The sequence below is a fragment of the Bombina bombina genome, chromosome 3 (genome assembly GCF_027579735.1).
Source record: "Bombina bombina isolate aBomBom1 chromosome 3, aBomBom1.pri, whole genome shotgun sequence".
Lineage (NCBI taxonomy): Eukaryota > Metazoa > Chordata > Amphibia > Anura > Bombinatoridae > Bombina > Bombina bombina.
In genome coordinates this window covers 1131861977-1131881283 of record NC_069501.1, presented here as the reverse complement: position 1 = coordinate 1131881283, position 19307 = coordinate 1131861977, and the positions used below count along the sequence as shown (strand labels likewise).

The 19307-nt window shown below is 41.3% G+C and overlaps 1 protein-coding gene across 2 annotated transcripts in view; it reads right to left on the bottom strand.

The window, feature by feature from the left end:
* Nucleotides 1-1061: 1061 nt before the first annotated feature.
* The window catches only part of SPATA13 (spermatogenesis associated 13), a 120861-nt gene continuing 102615 nt past the window's right edge, over nucleotides 1062-19307 (bottom strand). For both annotated transcript variants that reach the window (XM_053708502.1, XM_053708503.1), the window contains one exon: nucleotides 1062-4153. In XM_053708502.1, coding sequence (XP_053564477.1) covers nucleotides 3972-4153 — 182 coding nt within the window. In that variant the 3' untranslated portion in view covers nucleotides 1062-3971. The remainder of the gene's footprint in view (nucleotides 4154-19307) is intronic.

The window sequence follows — 19307 nt, the reverse complement described above, 5'->3', positions numbered from 1 at the left end:
GCTTGCTCCTGCTTGTGTAAAGGGTCTTTTCATATGCAAAAGAAGGGGGAGAGGGGGAGGGTCTTATTTCCCACTTGCAGTGGGCTTTCCAGCTACCTTTTCAACAGAGCTAAACTGAGAGCTTCTAAGTAAGTTTTTAAACAGTTTTATACTGGATTTTTATATCAGTATCTGTGCATCTTATTCTTTATAGTAGTGTCTATTACATGCAGTTATAAGAAAATTGGTGTATGCTGTCCCTTTAATGTTTTTAAAACAAAGTAACATCCTTTTTAGTGTGATTATTTTTCAATAGCCAAACTCCACCCGACATTTGCCTTCTTTGGAGGAGCCATTCCGGGATTTAGTCCACAGACACCAAGGCTAGCCACTGTCATAAAGTTAGTATAAAGTGATGCAATTATTATCTGATAAAGCCAATTAAAAACAGATATGCCGCAGGGTTAGCAGCGTTCATTTCAAGATCTGGGATTTAGAAATTGCTCTTTTTTTTTAGATAAAAAGGGACATGAAACCCAACATTTTTCATGGTTCAGATAGAGAATACAATTTTAAAACAACTTTCTAATTTACTTCTATTAATGAATTTGCCTCATTCTCTTGGTAGCCTTTGTTGAAGAAACAGCAATGTTCATGGGAGAGCCATTAACATGATGCATATATGTGCAGTCACCAATCAACAAAGGATAGTAAGAGAACAAACCAATTAGATAATAGGAGTACATTGGAAAGTTGTTTAAAATAGCATGCGCTGTCTGAATCATGATCGAATAAAATTGTGTTTTATATCCATTAAATTACATGAAAAGGGGCAAAATAAATAATGAAAATATATTCCATTACGCATAACTAAACATTTTATATAAAATTCTCAAGCTGTTCTTTAAAAAAGAATTAAACAGCTAAAGTATTTGACTTATTTTGTTTCTTTAGTGACTATGGGTTTCACTTCTCACACACGTCAATGCCCCTTGCACGCACTGAAATGGTTAAAAGGAACAATTCAGAATACATTGCATTTCTTGAACCAAAAGAGGAATCAACAAATGACAGACCACGTATTTCACTTGGTAAATAAGCATTTGTTTTTGTTTGTTTTAGGTTCCAACAATGTCAACAAGAATTTTACCAAATGTAACAGTAAAACACTTCAGTCATAAAAATCATTACAAATAGGTTTCAAAAGGTTCATGTTTCATATTAACACTGAATTGAAAATAATACATTCCAGTGTTAACAATCGTATACATTTTCACAACTAATTAGAACTTATGTAATTTACTAAACCTCTTTATCCTATGCTCAAAAAAAAAAATACAAAAAAACTTTTTCATTATGAAAAATAGATACAAAATAACAATAAAAGCGCTTTGTTAGCTATTCAAAATAAATAAAAATGTTTAGATTCGCTTGCATGGAGCAGTACGATTGGAAATATTTATAGGGACATAAAATGTGATGCATTCATTTTATCATTTTTGTTGCAAAATAAACACCAGCTTTGGGAAGAAAAAAAAAAGGGGGGAAAGCAAACATTTCCAGGTTGCTACTAAAAAGGGACACTGTACAGTAATTTGTTACCTTAAGGAGTTACCAATGAGTCGTTATTCCAGCTGCATTGGACTATTGGAAGTTGCTTCTTTAGGCTCATTCTTGCAATAGAAATAGCTTCTTCTTTTTCCTAATTGAAACCACCACCCATAATAGAAATGTATTTACATAAGTATTGTTTTTTGTGGGCAGAGAGGGAGGATAAGCAGGCCTGTTTTCCTGTAGGCACTGTCCATTTGAATGCCTTGTTCTTGAGAAAAATGAGACTTAGTTACAATGAGCAGAACCAACTATTACAAATACAAAAATAAACCTAAAGGTGCAATTTCCCATATGTTTAATACAATGCTGCTGTATGACACGTCATTGGAAACACATTAAAAAGGGACAGTTAAGTCAAAAACAAACTTTAAGGATTTATTCAGTTTGAAACAACTTTCAACTTTACTTCAATTATCTAATTTTGCTTTGTTATTTTGTATCCTTTGTTGAAACGTATACCTAGGTAGCCTCAGGAGCAGTAATGCATTGCTGCGCCTTCCAAAAAAGATAACAAGAGAATAAAGCGAATTTGATAATAGAAGTAAAATGGAAAGTTATTTAAAGGGAAAGTTGTTTAACATTGTATGATCTATCAGAATCTGAAAGAAAAATTTTGCATTTTGTGTCCCTTTAGGGTAAAGCAGATTTCCCCCTTAAAGGGACATTAACATGTTCAAAAGCATTTTGAACTAGATTTTTGAACTTTAGATTTGTTTATTTTGGAGCTAATAAAGTGTATTTTTGTGCATTATGGGTTTGTCGGACAAAAGTTAATCAACTCCTACATGAACAAAAATGTTTTCTGTTTCAGCATCTAGTTTAAAAAGCCCCCTTTTACAAGCAACAAAGAAAAGAAAGACTTTAATGCCCCTTTAAGGCAGCCACGCTTAGACAGCTTTTTTTTTAAATACTAAAGCTAAAAGGAATGCATCACTTTAGTTCCGGGATTTCAATGTCCCTTTAAAATCGTCACACAGATGTTAACACGTTTCATTTCAAAGAAGGTCATGTGCCAATGTCAGTCAAACTGAAAATGTTTAGACATAAATATTAGCATATAAAATGCATAGTGAAGGGTAATCTATTAGGCAGAAAGAAATGTGTTCTAAAACTGTATGATTGCTATAGTAGAAGCCAATTTCCCTAGTACTGGATTGGAGGGTCCTCTTGCACACCACAAAACAAGATGGAGTCAATTAAAGGGATAGGGAGGTCAAAATTGAAATTTGCATGGGTGCATTTAAATGATAAATAAAACATTTTTTGCAATATACTTCCATTAGCAAAAATGCTTCTAGTAATAATTATTACTGGTTTTCAAAGGCATCTGCACATATACGGCAAGGCCCTGTGCACCAGTATTCAAACACCACGCCTCCTCAGTGAGCCAGCAGCGGCTTCTATGACTCACTGTCTACACCGATGCAATACACACGACTGCCAGCTCTCTAACAAGCACGGCGTTGAATACTGGTGCACAGAGCACTCACAGCATATGTGTGTATGCTGCAAGAAAAACAAAACAACAGTAAGAACTTTTACTAGAAGCAGATCTGCTTATGGAAGTATATTGCAAAAATGCTTCTATTTAAAATTGAAATGCACAATCTTTCCCTTTAAGTGTGCATAGAAATCAATGAACTGGAGACTGCAGATTTGATATACATGCAGGTGCTCCACGTGGCCATTTGAACCATCTCTCATGAAGTGTGTGAGTGCCGTCATCCTCCACCTGTTCTGATCTGGGACAAAACAAACTTTTCTACTATTATAAACACGCTATTTTAGAAAATACGGGACTAATATCTCTGTGGTACTTCCTGAAATGCACAGCAGCAATATTTATATATTTAATACCGAATGTATCAGACTAAACAGGCAACACTAGGCAGAGTGCAATATTTTACATTGACTTCACTCCTTTGATAATTGACAAATGAACCACAAACTGTACAAAAAAAAATAATATATATATACACTCTCTTAGGTTTTGGTGATTTCATTAAAAATGTTACCAATAATATTTAACAAAACCTAGTAGGCACAAGGCAAAATATGAAAGTTGCCAGAATAGCGCATTCAAAGAAAAAAAAAAAACAATTATATTTACATATTTAAAATCAAACTCAGTCGTTTGTTAGGAAATAAATAACATATTCATCGTGTCATTTCTTTTTTGTATGGCAACTAAAGAACATACTGTACGAAAAAATAATAATCCCTGCTCAGTCACATTTTGTATTCCTTCATTGCTTAGTTTTCTTCATTATCTTCTGTATTACAAAAGCTAAAGTCTTGATCTTTATATAGCAAACTAGTCCTCAGAGGTAAGATATTTCTCCTTCACGTTCGGTGCTTGTTTTTTTTCGTCACGTGCCTTACTTCTTGAAGGGTGTAAGTTTTGTGATTGTATTCCAGAACGGGGAAGCTTTCCTCTTGGGCTCTGCGAGAGCAAAAACCTGCTGTTGCGGAATGCTGGTTGGTACCGTTATGTGACGCTGGTGCATTGGATGCAGGTTCTGATGAGGGGGGACTGTTGGAAATCCATTGTAAGCAACTCCTGTAATCAAAGAAACACAAGGTTTATAAATAATAGTAAATAAAAAAACTAAAACAATGAAAAAGAGGGAATTTAAACTTGATGAACATGAACCATTTCTAACTATTCAACAAAAACTGAAGATAAAAACATAATTTATGCTTACCTGATAAATTCCTTTCTTCTGTAGTGTGATCAGTCCACGGGTCATCATTACTTCTGGGATATTACTCCTCCCCAACAGGAAGTGCAAGAGGATTCACCCAGCAGAGCTGCATATAGCTCCTCCCCTCTACGTCACTCCCAGTCATTCGACCAAGGACCAACGAGAAAGGAAAAGCCAAGGGTGAAGTGGTGACTGGAGTATAAATTAAAAAATATTTACCTGCCTTAAAAACAGGGCGGGCCGTGGACTGATCACACTACAGAAGAAAGGAATTTATCAGGTAAGCATAAATTATGTTTTCTTCTGTTAAGTGTGATCAGTCCACGGGTCATCATTACTTCTGGGATACCAATACCAAAGCAAAAGTACACGGATGACGGGAGGGATAGGCAGGCTCTTTATACAGAAGGAACCACTGCCTGAAGAACCTTTCTCCCAAAAATAGCCTCCGATGAAGCAAAAGTGTCAAATTTGTAAAATTTGGAAAAAGTATGAAGCGAAGACCAAGTTGCAGCCTTGCAAATCTGTTCAACAGAGGCCTCATTCTTGAAGGCCCAAGTGGAAGCCACAGCTCTAGTAGAATGAGCTGTAATTCTTTCAGGAGGCTGCTGTCCAGCAGTCTCATAAGCTAAACGAATTATGCTACGAAGCCAAAAAGAAAGAGAGGTAGCGGAAGCTTTTTGACCTCTCCTCTGCCCAGAGTAAATGACAAACAGAGAAGACGTTTGTCGAAATTCCTTAGTTGCCTGTAAGTAAAATTTTAGAGCACGGACTACATCCAGGTTGTGCAGTAGACGTTCCTTCTTTGAAGAAGGATTTGGGCATAAAGAAGGAACAACAATCTCTTGATTGATATTCCTGTTAGTAACTACCTTAGGTAAGAACCCAGGTTTAGTACGCAGGACTACCTTATCCGAATGAAAAATCAAATAAGGAGAATCACAATGTAAGACTGATAATTCAGAGACTCTTCGAGCCGAGGAAATAGCCATTAAAAATAGAACTTTCCAAGATAACAACTTTATATCAATGGAATGAAGGGGTTCAAACGGAACGCCCTGTAAAACATTAAGAACAAGGTTTAAACTCCATGGTGGAGCAACAGTTTTAAACACAGGCTTAATCCTGGCCAAAGCCTGACAAAAAGCCTGGACGTCAGGAACTTCTGACAGACGTTTGTGTAACAGAATGGACAGAGCTGAGATCTGTCCCTTTAAAGAACTAGCAGATAAACCCTTTTCTAAACCTTCTTGTAGAAAAGACAATATCCTAGGAATCCTAACCTTACTCCAAGAGTAACCTTTGGATTCACACCAATATAGGTATTTACGCCATATCTTATGGTAAATCTTTCTGGTAACAGGTTTCCTAGCCTGTATTAAGGTATCAATAACTGACTCAGAAAACCCACGTCTTGATAAAATCAAGCGTTCAATTTCCAAGCAGTCAGCTTCAGAGAAGTTAGATTTTGATGTTTGAAGGGACCCTGTATCAGAAGGTCCTGTTTCAGAGGTAGAGACCAAGGTGGACAGGATGACATGTCCACCAGGTCTGCATACCAAGTCCTGCGTGGCCACGCAGGTGCTATTAGAATCACTGATGCTCTCTCTTGTTTGATTCTGGCAATCAATCGAGGAAGCAACGGGAAGGGTGGAAACACGTAAGCCATCCTGAAGTCCCAAGGTGCTGTCAGAGCATCTATCAGGACTGCTCCTGGATCCCTGGATCTGGACCCGTAACGAGGAAGCTTGGCGTTCTGTCGAGACGCCATGAGATCTATCTCTGGTTTGCCCCAACGTCAAAGTATTTGGGCAAAGACATCCGGATGAAGTTCCCACTCCCCCGGATGAAAAGTCTGACGACTTAAGAAATCCGCCTCCCAGTTCACCACTCCCGGGATGTGGATTGCTGACAGGTGGCAAGAGTGAGACTCTGCCCAGCGAATTATCTTTGATACTTCCATCATAGCTAGGGAGCTTCTTGTCCCTCCCTGATGGTTGATGTAAGCTACAGTCGTGATGTTGTCCGACTGAAACCTGATGAACCCCCGAGTTGTCAACTGGGGCCAAGCCAGGAGGGCATTGAGAACTGCTCTCAATTCCAGAATGTTTATTGGCAGGAGACTCTCCTCCTGACTCCATTGTCCCTGAGCCTTCAGAGAATTCCAGACGGCACCCCAACCTAGAAGGCTGGCGTCTGTTGTTACAATTGTCCAGTCTGGTCTGCTGAATGGCATCCCCCTGGACAGATGTGGCCGAGAAAGCCACCATAGAAGAGAATTTCTGGTCTCTTGATCCAGATTCAGAGAAGGGGATAAGTCTGAGTAATCCCCATTCCACTGACTTAGCATGCACAGTTGCAGTGGTCTGAGGTGTAAGCGTGCAAAGGGTACTATGTCCATTGCCGCTACCATTAAGCCGATTACCTCCATGCATTGAGCCACTGACGGGTGTTGAATGGAATGAAGGGTGCGGCAAGCACTTTGAAGTCTTGTTAGCCTGTCCTCTGTCAGGTAAATCTTCATTTCTACAGAATCTATAAGAGTCCCCAGGAAGGGAACTCTTGTGAGTGGAACGAGTGAACTTTTCTTTTCGTTCACCTTCCATCCATGTGACCTTAGAAATGCCAGCACTAACTCTGTATGAGACTTGGCAGTTTGAAAGCTTGAAGCTTGTATCAGAATGTCGTCTAGGTATGGAGCTACCGAGATTCCCCGCGGTCTTAGTACCGCCAGAAGAGCACCCAGAACCTTTGTGAAGATTCTTGGAGCTGTAGCCAATCCGAATGGAAGAGCCACAAACTGGTAATGCCTGTCTAGGAAGGCAAACCTTAGGTACCGATAATGATCTTTGTGAATCGGTATGTGAAGGTAAGCATCTTTTAAATCTACAGTGGTCATGTACTTACCTTCTTGGATCATAGGTAAAATTGTCCGAATAGTCTCCATCTTGAACGATGGAACTCTTAGGAATTTGTTTAGGATCTTTAAGTCCAGGATTGGTCTGAAAGTTCCCTCTTTTTTGGGAACCACAAACAGATTTGAGTAAAACCCCTGTCCCTGTTCTGATCGTGGAACTGGATGGATTACTCCCATTAACAAGAGCTCTTGTACGCAGCGTAGAAACGCCTCTTTCTTTGTCTGGATTGTTGACAATCTTGACAGATGAAATCTCTCTCTTGGAGGAGAGTATTTGAAGTCCAGAAGGTATCCCAGAGATATTATCTCTAGCGCCCAGGGATCCTGAACATCTCTTGCCCAAGCCTGGGCGAAGAGAGAAAGTCTGCCCCCCACTAGATCCGATCCCGGATCGGGGGCCCTCAATTCATGCTGTTTTAGGGGCAGCAGCAGGTTTCCTAGTCTGCTTGCCCTTGTTCCAGGACTGGTTAGGTTTCCAGCCTTGTCTGTAGCAAGCAACAGCTCCTTCCTGTTTTGGTGCAGAGGAAGTTGATGCTGCTCCTGCTTTGAAATTACGAAAGGAACGAAAATTAGACTGTCTAGTCTTGGCTTTGTCCTGAGGCAGGGCATGGCCTTTACCTCCTGTAATGTCAGCGATAATCTCTTTCAACCCGGGCCCGAATAAGGTCTGCCCTTTGAAAGGTATATTAAGCAATTTAGACTTAGAAGTAACATCAGCTGACCAGGATTTTAGCCACAGCGCCCTGCGTGCCTGAATGGCGAATCCTGAATTCTTCGCCGTAAGTTTAGTAAGATGTACTACGGCCTCCGAAATGAATGAATTAGCTAGTTTAAGGACTCTAAGCCTGTCCGTAATGTCGTCCAGAGTAGCTGAACCAATGTTCTCTTCCAGAGACTCAATCCAGAATGCCGCTGCAGCCGTGATCGGCGCAATGCATGCAAGGGGTTGCAATATAAAACCTTGTTGAACAAACATTTTCTTAAGGTAACCCTCTAATTTTTTATCCATTGGATCTGAAAAAGCACAGCTATCCTCCACCGGGATAGTGGTACGCTTAGCTAAGGTAGAAACTGCTCCCTCCACCTTAGGGACCGTTTGCCATAAGTCCCTTGTGGTGGCGTCTATTGGAAACATTTTTCTAAATATCGGAGGGGGTGAGAACGGCACACCGGGTCTATCCCACTCCTTAGTAACAATTTCAGTAAGTCTCTTAGGTATAGGAAAAACCTCAGTACTCGTCGGTACCGCAAAATATTTATCCAACCTACACATTTTCTCTGGTATTGCAACTGTGTTACAATCATTCAGAGCCGCTAACACCTCCCCTAGTAATACACAGAGGTTTTCCAGTTTAAATTTAAAATTTGAAATATCTGAATCCAGTCTGTTTGGATCAGAACCGTCACCCACAGAATGAAGTTCTCCGTCCTCATGTTCTGCCACCTGTGACGCAGTGTCTGACATGGCCCTAATATTATCAGCGCACTCTGTTCTCACCCCAGAGTGATCACGCTTACCTCTTAGTTCTGGTAATTTAGCCAAAACCTCAGTCATAACAGTAGCCATATCCTGTAATGTGATTTGTAATGGCCGCCCAGATGTACTCGGCGCTACAATATCACGCACCTCCCTCTGAGCGGGAGATGTAGGTACTGACACGTGAGGCGAGTTAGTCGGCATAACTCTCCCCTCGTTGTTTGGTGAAATTTGTTCAATTTGTACAGATTGATTTTTATTTAAAGTAGCATCAATACAGTTAGTACATAAATTTCTATTGGGCTCCACTTTGGCATTGCAACAAATGACACAGGTATCATCCTCTGAATCAGACATGTTTAACACACTAGCAAATAAACTTGCAACTTGGAAATACAATTCAATTAGAATAATATTAAAACGTACTGTGCCTTTAAGAAGCACAGAAGATCTATGACAGTTGAAAATTAATAAATTGAAACAGTTATAGCCTCAATCCTTGTAAACAACACAACTTTAGCAAAGGTTTAATCCCATTAGCAAAGATAACAAATTCTGAAAGCAGGAAACAAATTACAGAATAAACGTTTTTTATCTCAGTCAAACTATAATTCTCACAGCTCTGCTGAGAGAAATTACCTCCCTCAAAATAAGTTTTGAAGACCCCTGAGCTCTGTAGAGATGAACCGGATCATGCAGGGAATACAATGAGTTGCTGACTGAAATATTTGATGCATAGTAAAAGCGCCAAAAAACGGCCCCTCCCCCTCACACACAGCAGTGAGGGAGAACAGAAACTGTCAGAAAACAGATTAAGCAACTGCCAAGTGGAAAAATAGTGCCCAAACATTTATTCACTCAGTACCTCAGCAAATGAAAACGATTTTACATTCCAGCAAAAACGTTAAACATAATCTCTAGTTATTAAACAGCTTTATGTATTTCTTACAGTGTAATTCTAGTGAAGTACCATTCCCCAGAATACTGAAGTGTAAAGTATACATACATGACATTATATCGGTATGGCAGGATTTTCTCATCAATTCCATTGTCAGAAAATAAAAACTGCTACATACCTCTATGCAGATTCATCTGCCCGCTGTCCCCTGATCTGAAGTTTACCTCTCCTCAGATGGCCGAGAAACAGCAATATGATCTTAACTACTCCGGCTAAAATCATAACAAAAACTCTGGTAGATTCTTCTTCAAACTCTGCCAGAGAGATAATAACACACTCCGGTGCTATTTTAAAATAACAAACTTTTGATTGAAGATATAAAACTAAGTATAATCACCATAGTCCTCTCACACATCCTATCTAGTCGTTGGGTGCAAGAGAATGACTGGGAGTGACGTAGAGGGGAGGAGCTATATGCAGCTCTGCTGGGTGAATCCTCTTGCACTTCCTGTTGGGGAGGAGTAATATCCCAGAAGTAATGATGACCCGTGGACTGATCACACTTAACAGAAGAAACAGAATTTATGTTTACCTGATAAATTACTTTCTCCAACGGTGTGTCCGGTCCACGGCGTCATCCTTACTTGTGGGATATTCTCTTCCCCAACAGGAAATGGCAAAGAGCCCAGCAAAGCTGGTCACATGATCCCTCCTAGGCTCCGCCTACCCCAGTCATTCGACCGACGTAAAGGAGGAATATTTGCATAGGAGAAACCATATGATACCGTGGTGACTGTAGTCAAAGAAAATAAATTATTAGACCTGATTAAAAAACCAGGGCGGGCCGTGGACCGGACACACCGTTGGAGAAAGTAATTTATCAGGTAAACATAAATTCTGTTTTCTCCAACATAGGTGTGTCCGGTCCACGGCGTCATCCTTACTTGTGGGAACCAATACCAAAGCTTTAGGACACGGATGAAGGGAGGGAGCAAATCAGGTCACCTAAATGGAAGGCACCACGGCTTGCAAAACCTTTCTCCCAAAAATAGCCTCAGAAGAAGCAAAAGTATCAAACTTGTAAAATTTGGTAAAAGTGTGCAGTGAAGACCAAGTCGCTGCCTTACATATCTGATCAACAGAAGCCTCGTTCTTGAAGGCCCATGTGGAAGCCACAGCCCTAGTGGAATGGGCTGTGATTCTTTCAGGAGGCTGCCGTCCGGCAGTCTCATAAGCCAATCTGATGATGCTTTTAATCCAAAAAGAGAGAGAGGTAGAAGTTGCTTTTTGACCTCTCCTTTTACCAGAATAAACAACAAACAAGGAAGATGTTTGTCTAAAATCCTTTGTAGCATCTAAATAGAATTTTAGAGCGCGAACAACATCCAAATTGTGCAACAAACGTTCCTTCTTTGAAACTGGATTCGGACACAAAGAAGGCACGACTATCTCCTGGTTAATGTTTTTGTTAGAAACAACTTTCGGAAGAAAACCAGGTTTAGTACGTAAAACCACCTTATCTGCATGGAACACCAGATAAGGAGGAGAACACTGCAGAGCAGATAATTCTGAAACTCTTCTAGCAGAAGAAATTGCAACCAAAAACAAAACTTTCCAAGATAATAACTTAATATCAACGGAATGTAAGGGTTCAAACGGAACCCCCTGAAGAACTGAAAGAACTAAATTGAGACTCCAAGGAGGAGTCAAAGGTTTGTAAACAGGCTTGATTCTAACCAGAGCCTGAACAAAGGCTTGAACATCTGGCACAGCTGCCAGCTTTTTGTGAAGTAACACAGACAAGGCAGAAATCTGTCCCTTCAAGGAACTTGCAGATAATCCTTTCTCCAATCCTTCTTGAAGAAAGGATAGAATCTTAGGAATTTTTACCTTGTCCCAAGGGAATCCTTTAGATTCACACCAACAGATATATTTTTTCCATATTTTGTGGTAAATTTTTCTAGTTACAGGCTTTCTGGCCTGAACAAGAGTATCAATAACAGAATCTGAGAACCCTCGCTTTGATAAGATCAAGCGTTCAATCTCCAAGCAGTCAGTTGGAGTGAGACCAGATTCGGATGTTCGAACGGACCTTGAACAAGAAGGTCTCGTCTCAAAGGTAGCTTCCATGGTGGAGCCGATGACATATTCACCAGGTCTGCATACCAAGTCCTGCGTGGCCACGCAGGAGCTATCAAGATCACCGATGCCCTCTCCTGATTGATCCTGGCTACCAGCCTGGGGATGAGAGGAAACGGCGGGAATACATAAGCTAGTTTGAAGGTCCAAGGTGCTACTAGTGCATCTACTAGAGTCGCCTTGGGATCCCTGGATCTGGACCCGTAGCAAGGAACCTTGAAGTTCTGACGAGAGGCCATCAGATCCATGTCTGGAATGCCCCACAGTTGAGTAATTTGGGCAAAGATTTCCGGATGGAGTTCCCACTCCCCCGGATGTAATGTCTGACGACTCAGAAAATCCGCTTCCCAATTTTCCACTCCCGGGATGTGGATTGCAGACAAGTGGCAGGAGTGAGTCTCCGCCCATTGAATGATTTTGGTCACTTCTTCCATCGCCAGGGAACTCCTTGTTCCCCCCTGATGGTTGATGTACGCAACAGTCGTCATGTTGTCTGATTGAAACCGTATGAACTTGGCCTTTGCTAGCTGAGGCCAAGCCTTGAGAGCATTGAGTATCGCTCTCAGTTCCAGAATATTTATCGGTAGAAGAGATTCTTCCCGAGACCAAAGACCCTAAGCTTTCAGGGGTCCCCAGACCGCGCCCCAGCCCATCAGACTGGCGTCGGTCGTGACAATGACCCACTCTGGTCTGCGGAAGCTCATCCCCTGTGACAGGTTGTCCAGGGACAGCCACCAACGGAGTGAATCTCTGGTCCTCTGATTTACTTGTATCGTCGGAGACAAGTCTGTATAGTCCCCATTCCACTGACTGAGCATGCACAGTTGTAATGGTCTTAGATGAATGCGCGCAAAAGGAACTATGTCCATTGCCGCTACCATCAAACCTATTACTTCCATGCACTGCGCTATGGAAGGAAGAGGAACGGAATGAAGCATTTGACAAGAGTTTAGAAGTTTTGTTTTTCTGGCCTCTGTCAGAAAAATCCTCATTTCTAAGGAGTCTATTATTGTTCCCAAGAAGGGAACCCTCGTTGACGGAGATAGAGAACTCTTTTCTACGTTCACTTTCCATCCGTGAGATCTGAGAAAGGCCAGGACAATGTCCGTGTGAGCCTTTGCTAGAGGAAGGGACGACGCTTGAATCAGAATGTCGTCCAAGTAAGGTACTACTGCAATGCCCCTTGGTCTTAGCACCGCTAGAAGGGACCCTAGTACCTTTGTGAAAATCCTTGGAGCAGTGGCTAATCCGAACGGAAGTGCCACGAACTGGTAATGCTTGTCCAGGAATGCGAACCTTAGGAACCGATGATGTTCCTTGTGGATAGGAATATGTAGATACGCATCCTTTAAATCCACCGTGGTCATGAATTGACCTTCCTGGATGGAAGGAAGAATTGTTCGAATGGTTTCCATTTTGAACGATGGAACCTTGAGAAACTTGTTTAGGATCTTGAGATCTAAGATTGGTCTGAACGTTCCCTCTTTTTTGGGAACTACGAACAGATTGGAGTAGAACCCCATCCCTTGTTCTCCTAATGGAACAGGATGAATCACTCCCATTTTTAACAGGTCTTCTACACAATGTAAGAATGCCTGTTTTTTTATGTGGTCTGAAGACAATTGAGACCTGTGGAACCTCCCCCTTGGGGGAAGCCCCTTGAATTCCAGAAGATAACCTTGGGAGACTATTTCTAGCGCCCAAGGATCCAGAACATCTCTTGCCCAAGCCTGAGCGAAGAGAGAGAGTCTGCCCCCCACCAGATCCGGTCCCGGATCGGGGGCCAACATCTCATGCTGTCTTGGTAGCAGTGGCAGGTTTCTTGGCCTGCTTTCCCTTGTTCCAGCCTTGCATTGGTCTCCAGGCTGGCTTGGCTTGAGAAGTATTACCCTCTTGCTTAGAGGACGTAGCACTTGGGGCTGGTCCGTTTCTACGAAAGGGACGAAAATTAGGTTTATTTTTGGCCTTGAAAGACCTATCCTGAGGAAGGGCGTGGCCCTTGCCCCCAGTGATATCAGAGATAATCTCTTTCAAGTCAGGGCCAAACAGCGTTTTCCCCTTGAAAGGAATGTTAAGCAATTTGTTCTTGGAAGACGCATCCGCTGACCAAGATTTTAACCAAAGCGCTCTGCGCGCCACAATAGCAAACCCAGAATTTTTCGCCGCTAACCTAGCCAATTGCAAAGTGGCGTCTAGGGTGAAAGAATTAGCCAATTTGAGAGCACGGATTCTGTCCATAATCTCCTCATAAGAAGGAGAATTATTAGTGATCGCCTTTTCTAGCTCATCGAACCAGAAACACGCGGCTGTAGTGACAGGGACAATGCATGAAATTGGTTGTAGAAGGTAACCTTGCAGAACAAACATCTTTTTAAGCAAACCTTCTAATTTTTTATCCATAGGATCTTTGAAAGCACAACTATCTTCTATGGGTATAGTGGTGCGTTTGTTTAAAGTAGAAACCGCCCCCTCGACCTTGGGGACTGTCTGCCATAAGTCCTTTCTGGGGTCGACCATAGGAAACAATTTTTTAAATATGGGGGGAGGGACGAAAGGTATACCGGGCCTTTCCCATTCTTTATTTACAATGTCCGCCACCCGCTTGGGTATAGGAAAAGCTTCGGGGGGCCCCGGGACCTCTAGGAACTTGTCCATTTTACATAGTTTCTCTGGGATGACCAATTCTCACAATCATCCAGAGTGGATAACACCTCCTTAAGCAGAGCGCGGAGATGTTCCAACTTAAATTTAAATGTAATCACATCAGGTTCAGCTTGTTGAGAAATTTTCCCTGAATCTGAAATTTCTCCCTCAGACAAAACCTCCCTGGCCCCCTCAGACTGGTGTAGGGGCCTTTCAGATACAATATCATCAGCGTCCTCATGCTCTTCAGTATTTTCTAAAACAGAGCAGTCGCGCTTTCGCTGATAAGTGGGCATTTTGGCTAAAATGTTTTTGATAGAATTATCCATTACAGCCGTTAATTGTTGCATAGTAAGGAGTATTGGCACGCTAGATGTACTAGGGGCCTCCTGTGTGGGCAAGACTGGTGTAGACGAAGGAGGGGATGATGCAGTACCATGCTTACTCCCCTCACTTGAGGAATCATCTTGGGCATCATTTTCTCTAAATTTTGTGTCACATAAATCACATCTATTTAAATGAGAAGGAACCTTGGCTTCCCCACATTCAGAACACAGTCTATCTGGCAGTTCAGACATGTTAAACAGGCATAAACTTGATAACAAAGTACAAAAAACGTTTTAAAATAAAACCGTTACTGTCACTTTAAATTTTAAACTGAACACACTTTATTACTGCAATTGCGAAAAAGTATGAAGGAATTGTTCAAAATTCACCAAAATTTCACCACAGTGTCTTAAAGCCTTAAAAATATTGCACACCAAATTTGGAAGCTTTAACCCTTAAAATAACGGAACCGGAGCCGTTTTTATATTTAACCCCTTTACAGTCCCTGGTATCTGCTTTGCTGAGACCCAACCAAGCCCAAAGGGGAATACGATACCAAATGACGCCTTCAGAAAGTCTTTTCTATGTATCAGAGCTCCTGACACATGCATCTGCATGTCATGCTTCTCAAAAACAAGTGCGCAATACAGGCGCGAAAATGAGACTCTGCCTATGATTAGGGAAAGCCCCTAGAGAATAAGGTGTCCAATACAGTGCCTGCCGGTTATTTTACAAAATTCCCAAGATTAAAATAATTCCTCAAGGCTATGGAGTATAAAATATGTTTATATATAAATCGATTTAGCCCAGAAAATGTCTACAGTCTTAAAAAGCCCTTGTGAAGCCCTTATTTACGGTCTGTAATAAAAATGGCTTACCGGATCCCATAGGGAAAATGACAGCTTCCAGCATTACATCGTCTTGTTAGAATGTGTCATACCTCAAGCAGCAAAAGTCTGCTCACTGTTCCCCCAACTGAAGTTAATTCCTCTCAACAGTCCTGTGTGGAACAGCCATCGATTTTAGTAACGGTTGCTAAAATCATTTTCCTCTTACAAACAGAAATCTTCATCTCTTTTCTGTTTCAGAGTAAATAGTACATACCAGCACTATTTTAAAATAACAAACTCTTGATTGAATAATAAAAACTACAGTTAAACACTAAAAAACTCTAAGCCATCTCCGTGGAGATGTTGCCTGTACAACGGCAAAGAGAATGACTGGGGTAGGCGGAGCCTAGGAGGGATCATGTGACCAGCTTTGCTGGGCTCTTTGCCATTTCCTGTTGGGGAAGAGAATATCCCACAAGTAAGGATGACGCCGTGGACCGGACACACCTATGTTGGAGAAAATAAAAGTCTGTATTAAAGTTAAGGCCATTAAATTATGTCTATGAATAAAATACTATAATTTGAGTAGCAATATAAACTTTTTTAAATGTACCAGTATTTGCTAGTTTTTCATATATTAAAATCTTCTACCACTGCTGCCCTGGTCTACTCCAAAAACACTACAATTGCAAAGCACCAATGACCAATCAGGGGTAGATATTAAAATATACCTAGTGACTGTTCACAGTGCATATTTTCAAGACAGCCCTTGGGTCTCTTGTAAAAAGATGCAGCCAAACACAAGAGCTTGTAACAGGGAAATTACATAGCTGACTGAGTTGCAGCCTAGAAGCTTAGGAAGCTCAGAACATACTTGGCTAGGCCAGGTCACCACATCAACAGTACATATCAAATTGTGCACAGTCTTTTTGTATGCACACTCTGAGGCACCAGCTATTGCTGACCATATGTAAGGGTTCAGTGTATACATATATGAGCCTGTGATTGGTTGATAGCTGTCACATGATTTATAGTGGGCGGGCAACTTGAAGTAAATTTGGAAGAAAAGGGTCTACTGCTCATTTCAAATTCAAAGTAATAGCTATTGCATTATCTTTTTTATTATGCACTCGGATTATGCAATTTTACTTTATTTAATGGCTCTGTTAAGGATCTCCTATTTTTTCAGAGGGTAAGCACAGTTATTTGCAAGCAATTGTGCAGTAAAAAAAATGATCTAACACATTACAGCATTTTCTTATCGCACTTTAATCCTTTTACGCTGAAAATTGTGTTTTTTCCATTGCCACCCTTAATTGTGCCAACTAAAGTAAGTTAGTTGTTTATGCAATATGCCACTTTTTTTTATTAAAACAGAATTTATTTTTTATGCCTCTTTAGGAAGCCTGGTAAAGGCACAATTTTTTACAGAAAAGCAAGCGAAATATATAATGAACTTAATAAACTCAAAATATTTTATACTATTTAACTATTGCTGACAAACATGCAGAATAAAAACGTTAATTAACAGATGAACCCTGCACAGTACACGTCACATTAGGAGTAAAGTTCAGTCTAGTTTCCAGTCAATAAAAAACACCAATCAATATCCTAATGCCAGGGTTATACTGTGCCTTAGGGTTTAATTTATAACAGTGTCACCAATGATGACACATTTCCAACATAATTAAGCACAGCTTGGAAAGAATCCAAACATATTGATTTATGAGTAATCTGTGTACCAGTTAAGCTTCTAATATTTCTGTATAAAAACAGAATTTATGTTTACCTGATAAATTACTTTCTCCAACGGTGTGTCCGGTCCACGGCGTCATCCTTACTTGTGGGATATTCTCCTCCCCAACAGGAAATGGCAAAGAGCCCAGCAAAGCTGGTCACATGATCCCTCCTAGGCTCCGCCTACCCCAGTCATTCGACCGACGTAAAGGAGGAATATTTGCATAGGAGAAACCATATGATACCGTGGTGACTGTAGTTAAAGAAAATAAATTATCAGACCTGATTAAAAAAACCAGGGCGGGCCGTGGACCGGACACACCGTTGGAGAAAGTAATTTATCAGGTAAACATAAATTCTGTTTTCTCCAACATAGGTGTGTCCGGTCCACGGCGTCATCCTTACTTGTGGGAACCAATACCAAAGCTTTAGGACACGGATGAAGGGAGGGAGCAAATCAGGTCACCTAAATGGAAGGCACCACGGCTTGCAAAACCTTTCTCCCAAAAATAGCCTCAGAAGAAGCAAAAGTATCAAACTTGTAAAATTTGGTAAAAGTGTGCAGTGAAGACCAAGTCGCTGCCCTACATATCTGATCAACAGAAGCCTCGTTCTTGAAGGCCCATGTGGAAGCCACAGCCCTAGTGGAATGAGCTGTGATTCTTTCAGGAGGCTGCCGTCCGGCAGTCTCATAAGCCAATCTGATGATGCTTTTAACCCAAAAAGAGAGAGAGGTAGAAGTTGCTTTTTGACCTCTCCTTTTACCAGAATAAACAACAAACAAGGAAGATGTTTGTCTAAAATCCTTTGTAGCATCTAAATAGAATTTTAGAGCGCGAACAACATCCTAATTGTGCAACAAACGTTCCTTCTTTGAAACTGGATTCGGACACAAAGAAGGCACGACTATCTCCTGGTTAATGTTTTTGTTAGAAACAACTTTCGGAAGAAAACCAGGTTTAGTACGTAAAACCACCTTATCTGCATGGAACACCAGATAAGGAGGAGAACACTGCAGAGCAGATAATTCTGAAACTCTTCTAGCAGAAGAAATTGCAACCAAAAACAAAACTTTCCAAGATAATAACTTAATATCAACGGAATGTAAGGGTTCAAACGGAACCCCCTGAAGAACTGAAAGAACTAAGTTGAGACTCCAAGGAGGAGTCAAAGGTTTGTAAACAGGCTTGATTCTAACCAGAGCCTGAACAAAGGCTTGAACATCAGGCACAGCTGCCAGCTTTTTGTGAAGTAACACAGACAAGGCAGAAATCTGTCCCTTCAAGGAACTTGCAGATAATCCTTTCTCCAATCCTTCTTGAAGAAAGGATAGAATCTTAGGAATTTTTACCTTGTCCCAAGGGAATCCTTTAGATTCACACCAACAGATATATTTTTTCCATATTTTGTGGTAAATTTTTCTAGTTACAGGCTTTCTGGCCTGAACAAGAGTATCAATAACAGAATCTGAGAACCCTCGTTTTGATAAGATCAAGCGTTCAATCTCCAAGCAGTCAGTTGGAGTGAGACCAGATTCGGATGTTCGAACGGACCTTGAACAAGAAGGTCTCGTCTCAAAGGTAGCTTCCATGGTGGAGCCGATGACATATTCACCAGATCTGCATACCAAGTCCTGCGTGGCCACGCAGGAGCTATCAAGATCACCGATGCCCTCTCCTGATTGATCCTGGCTACCAGCCTGGGGATGAGAGGAAACGGCGGGAATACATAAGCTAGTTTGAAGGTCCAAGGTGCTACTAGTGCATCTACTAGAGTCGCCTTGGGATCCCTGGATCTGGACCCGTAGCAAGGAACCTTGAAGTTCTGACGAGAGGCCATCAGATCCATGTCTGGAATGCCCCACAGTTGAGTAATTTGGGCAAAGATTTCCGGATGGAGTTCCCACTCCCCCGGATGTAATGTCTGACGACTCAGAAAATCCGCTTCCCAATTTTCCACTCCTGGGATGTGGATTGCAGACAGGTGGCAGGAGTGAGTCTCCGCCCATTGAATGATTTTGGTCACTTCTTCCATCGCCAGG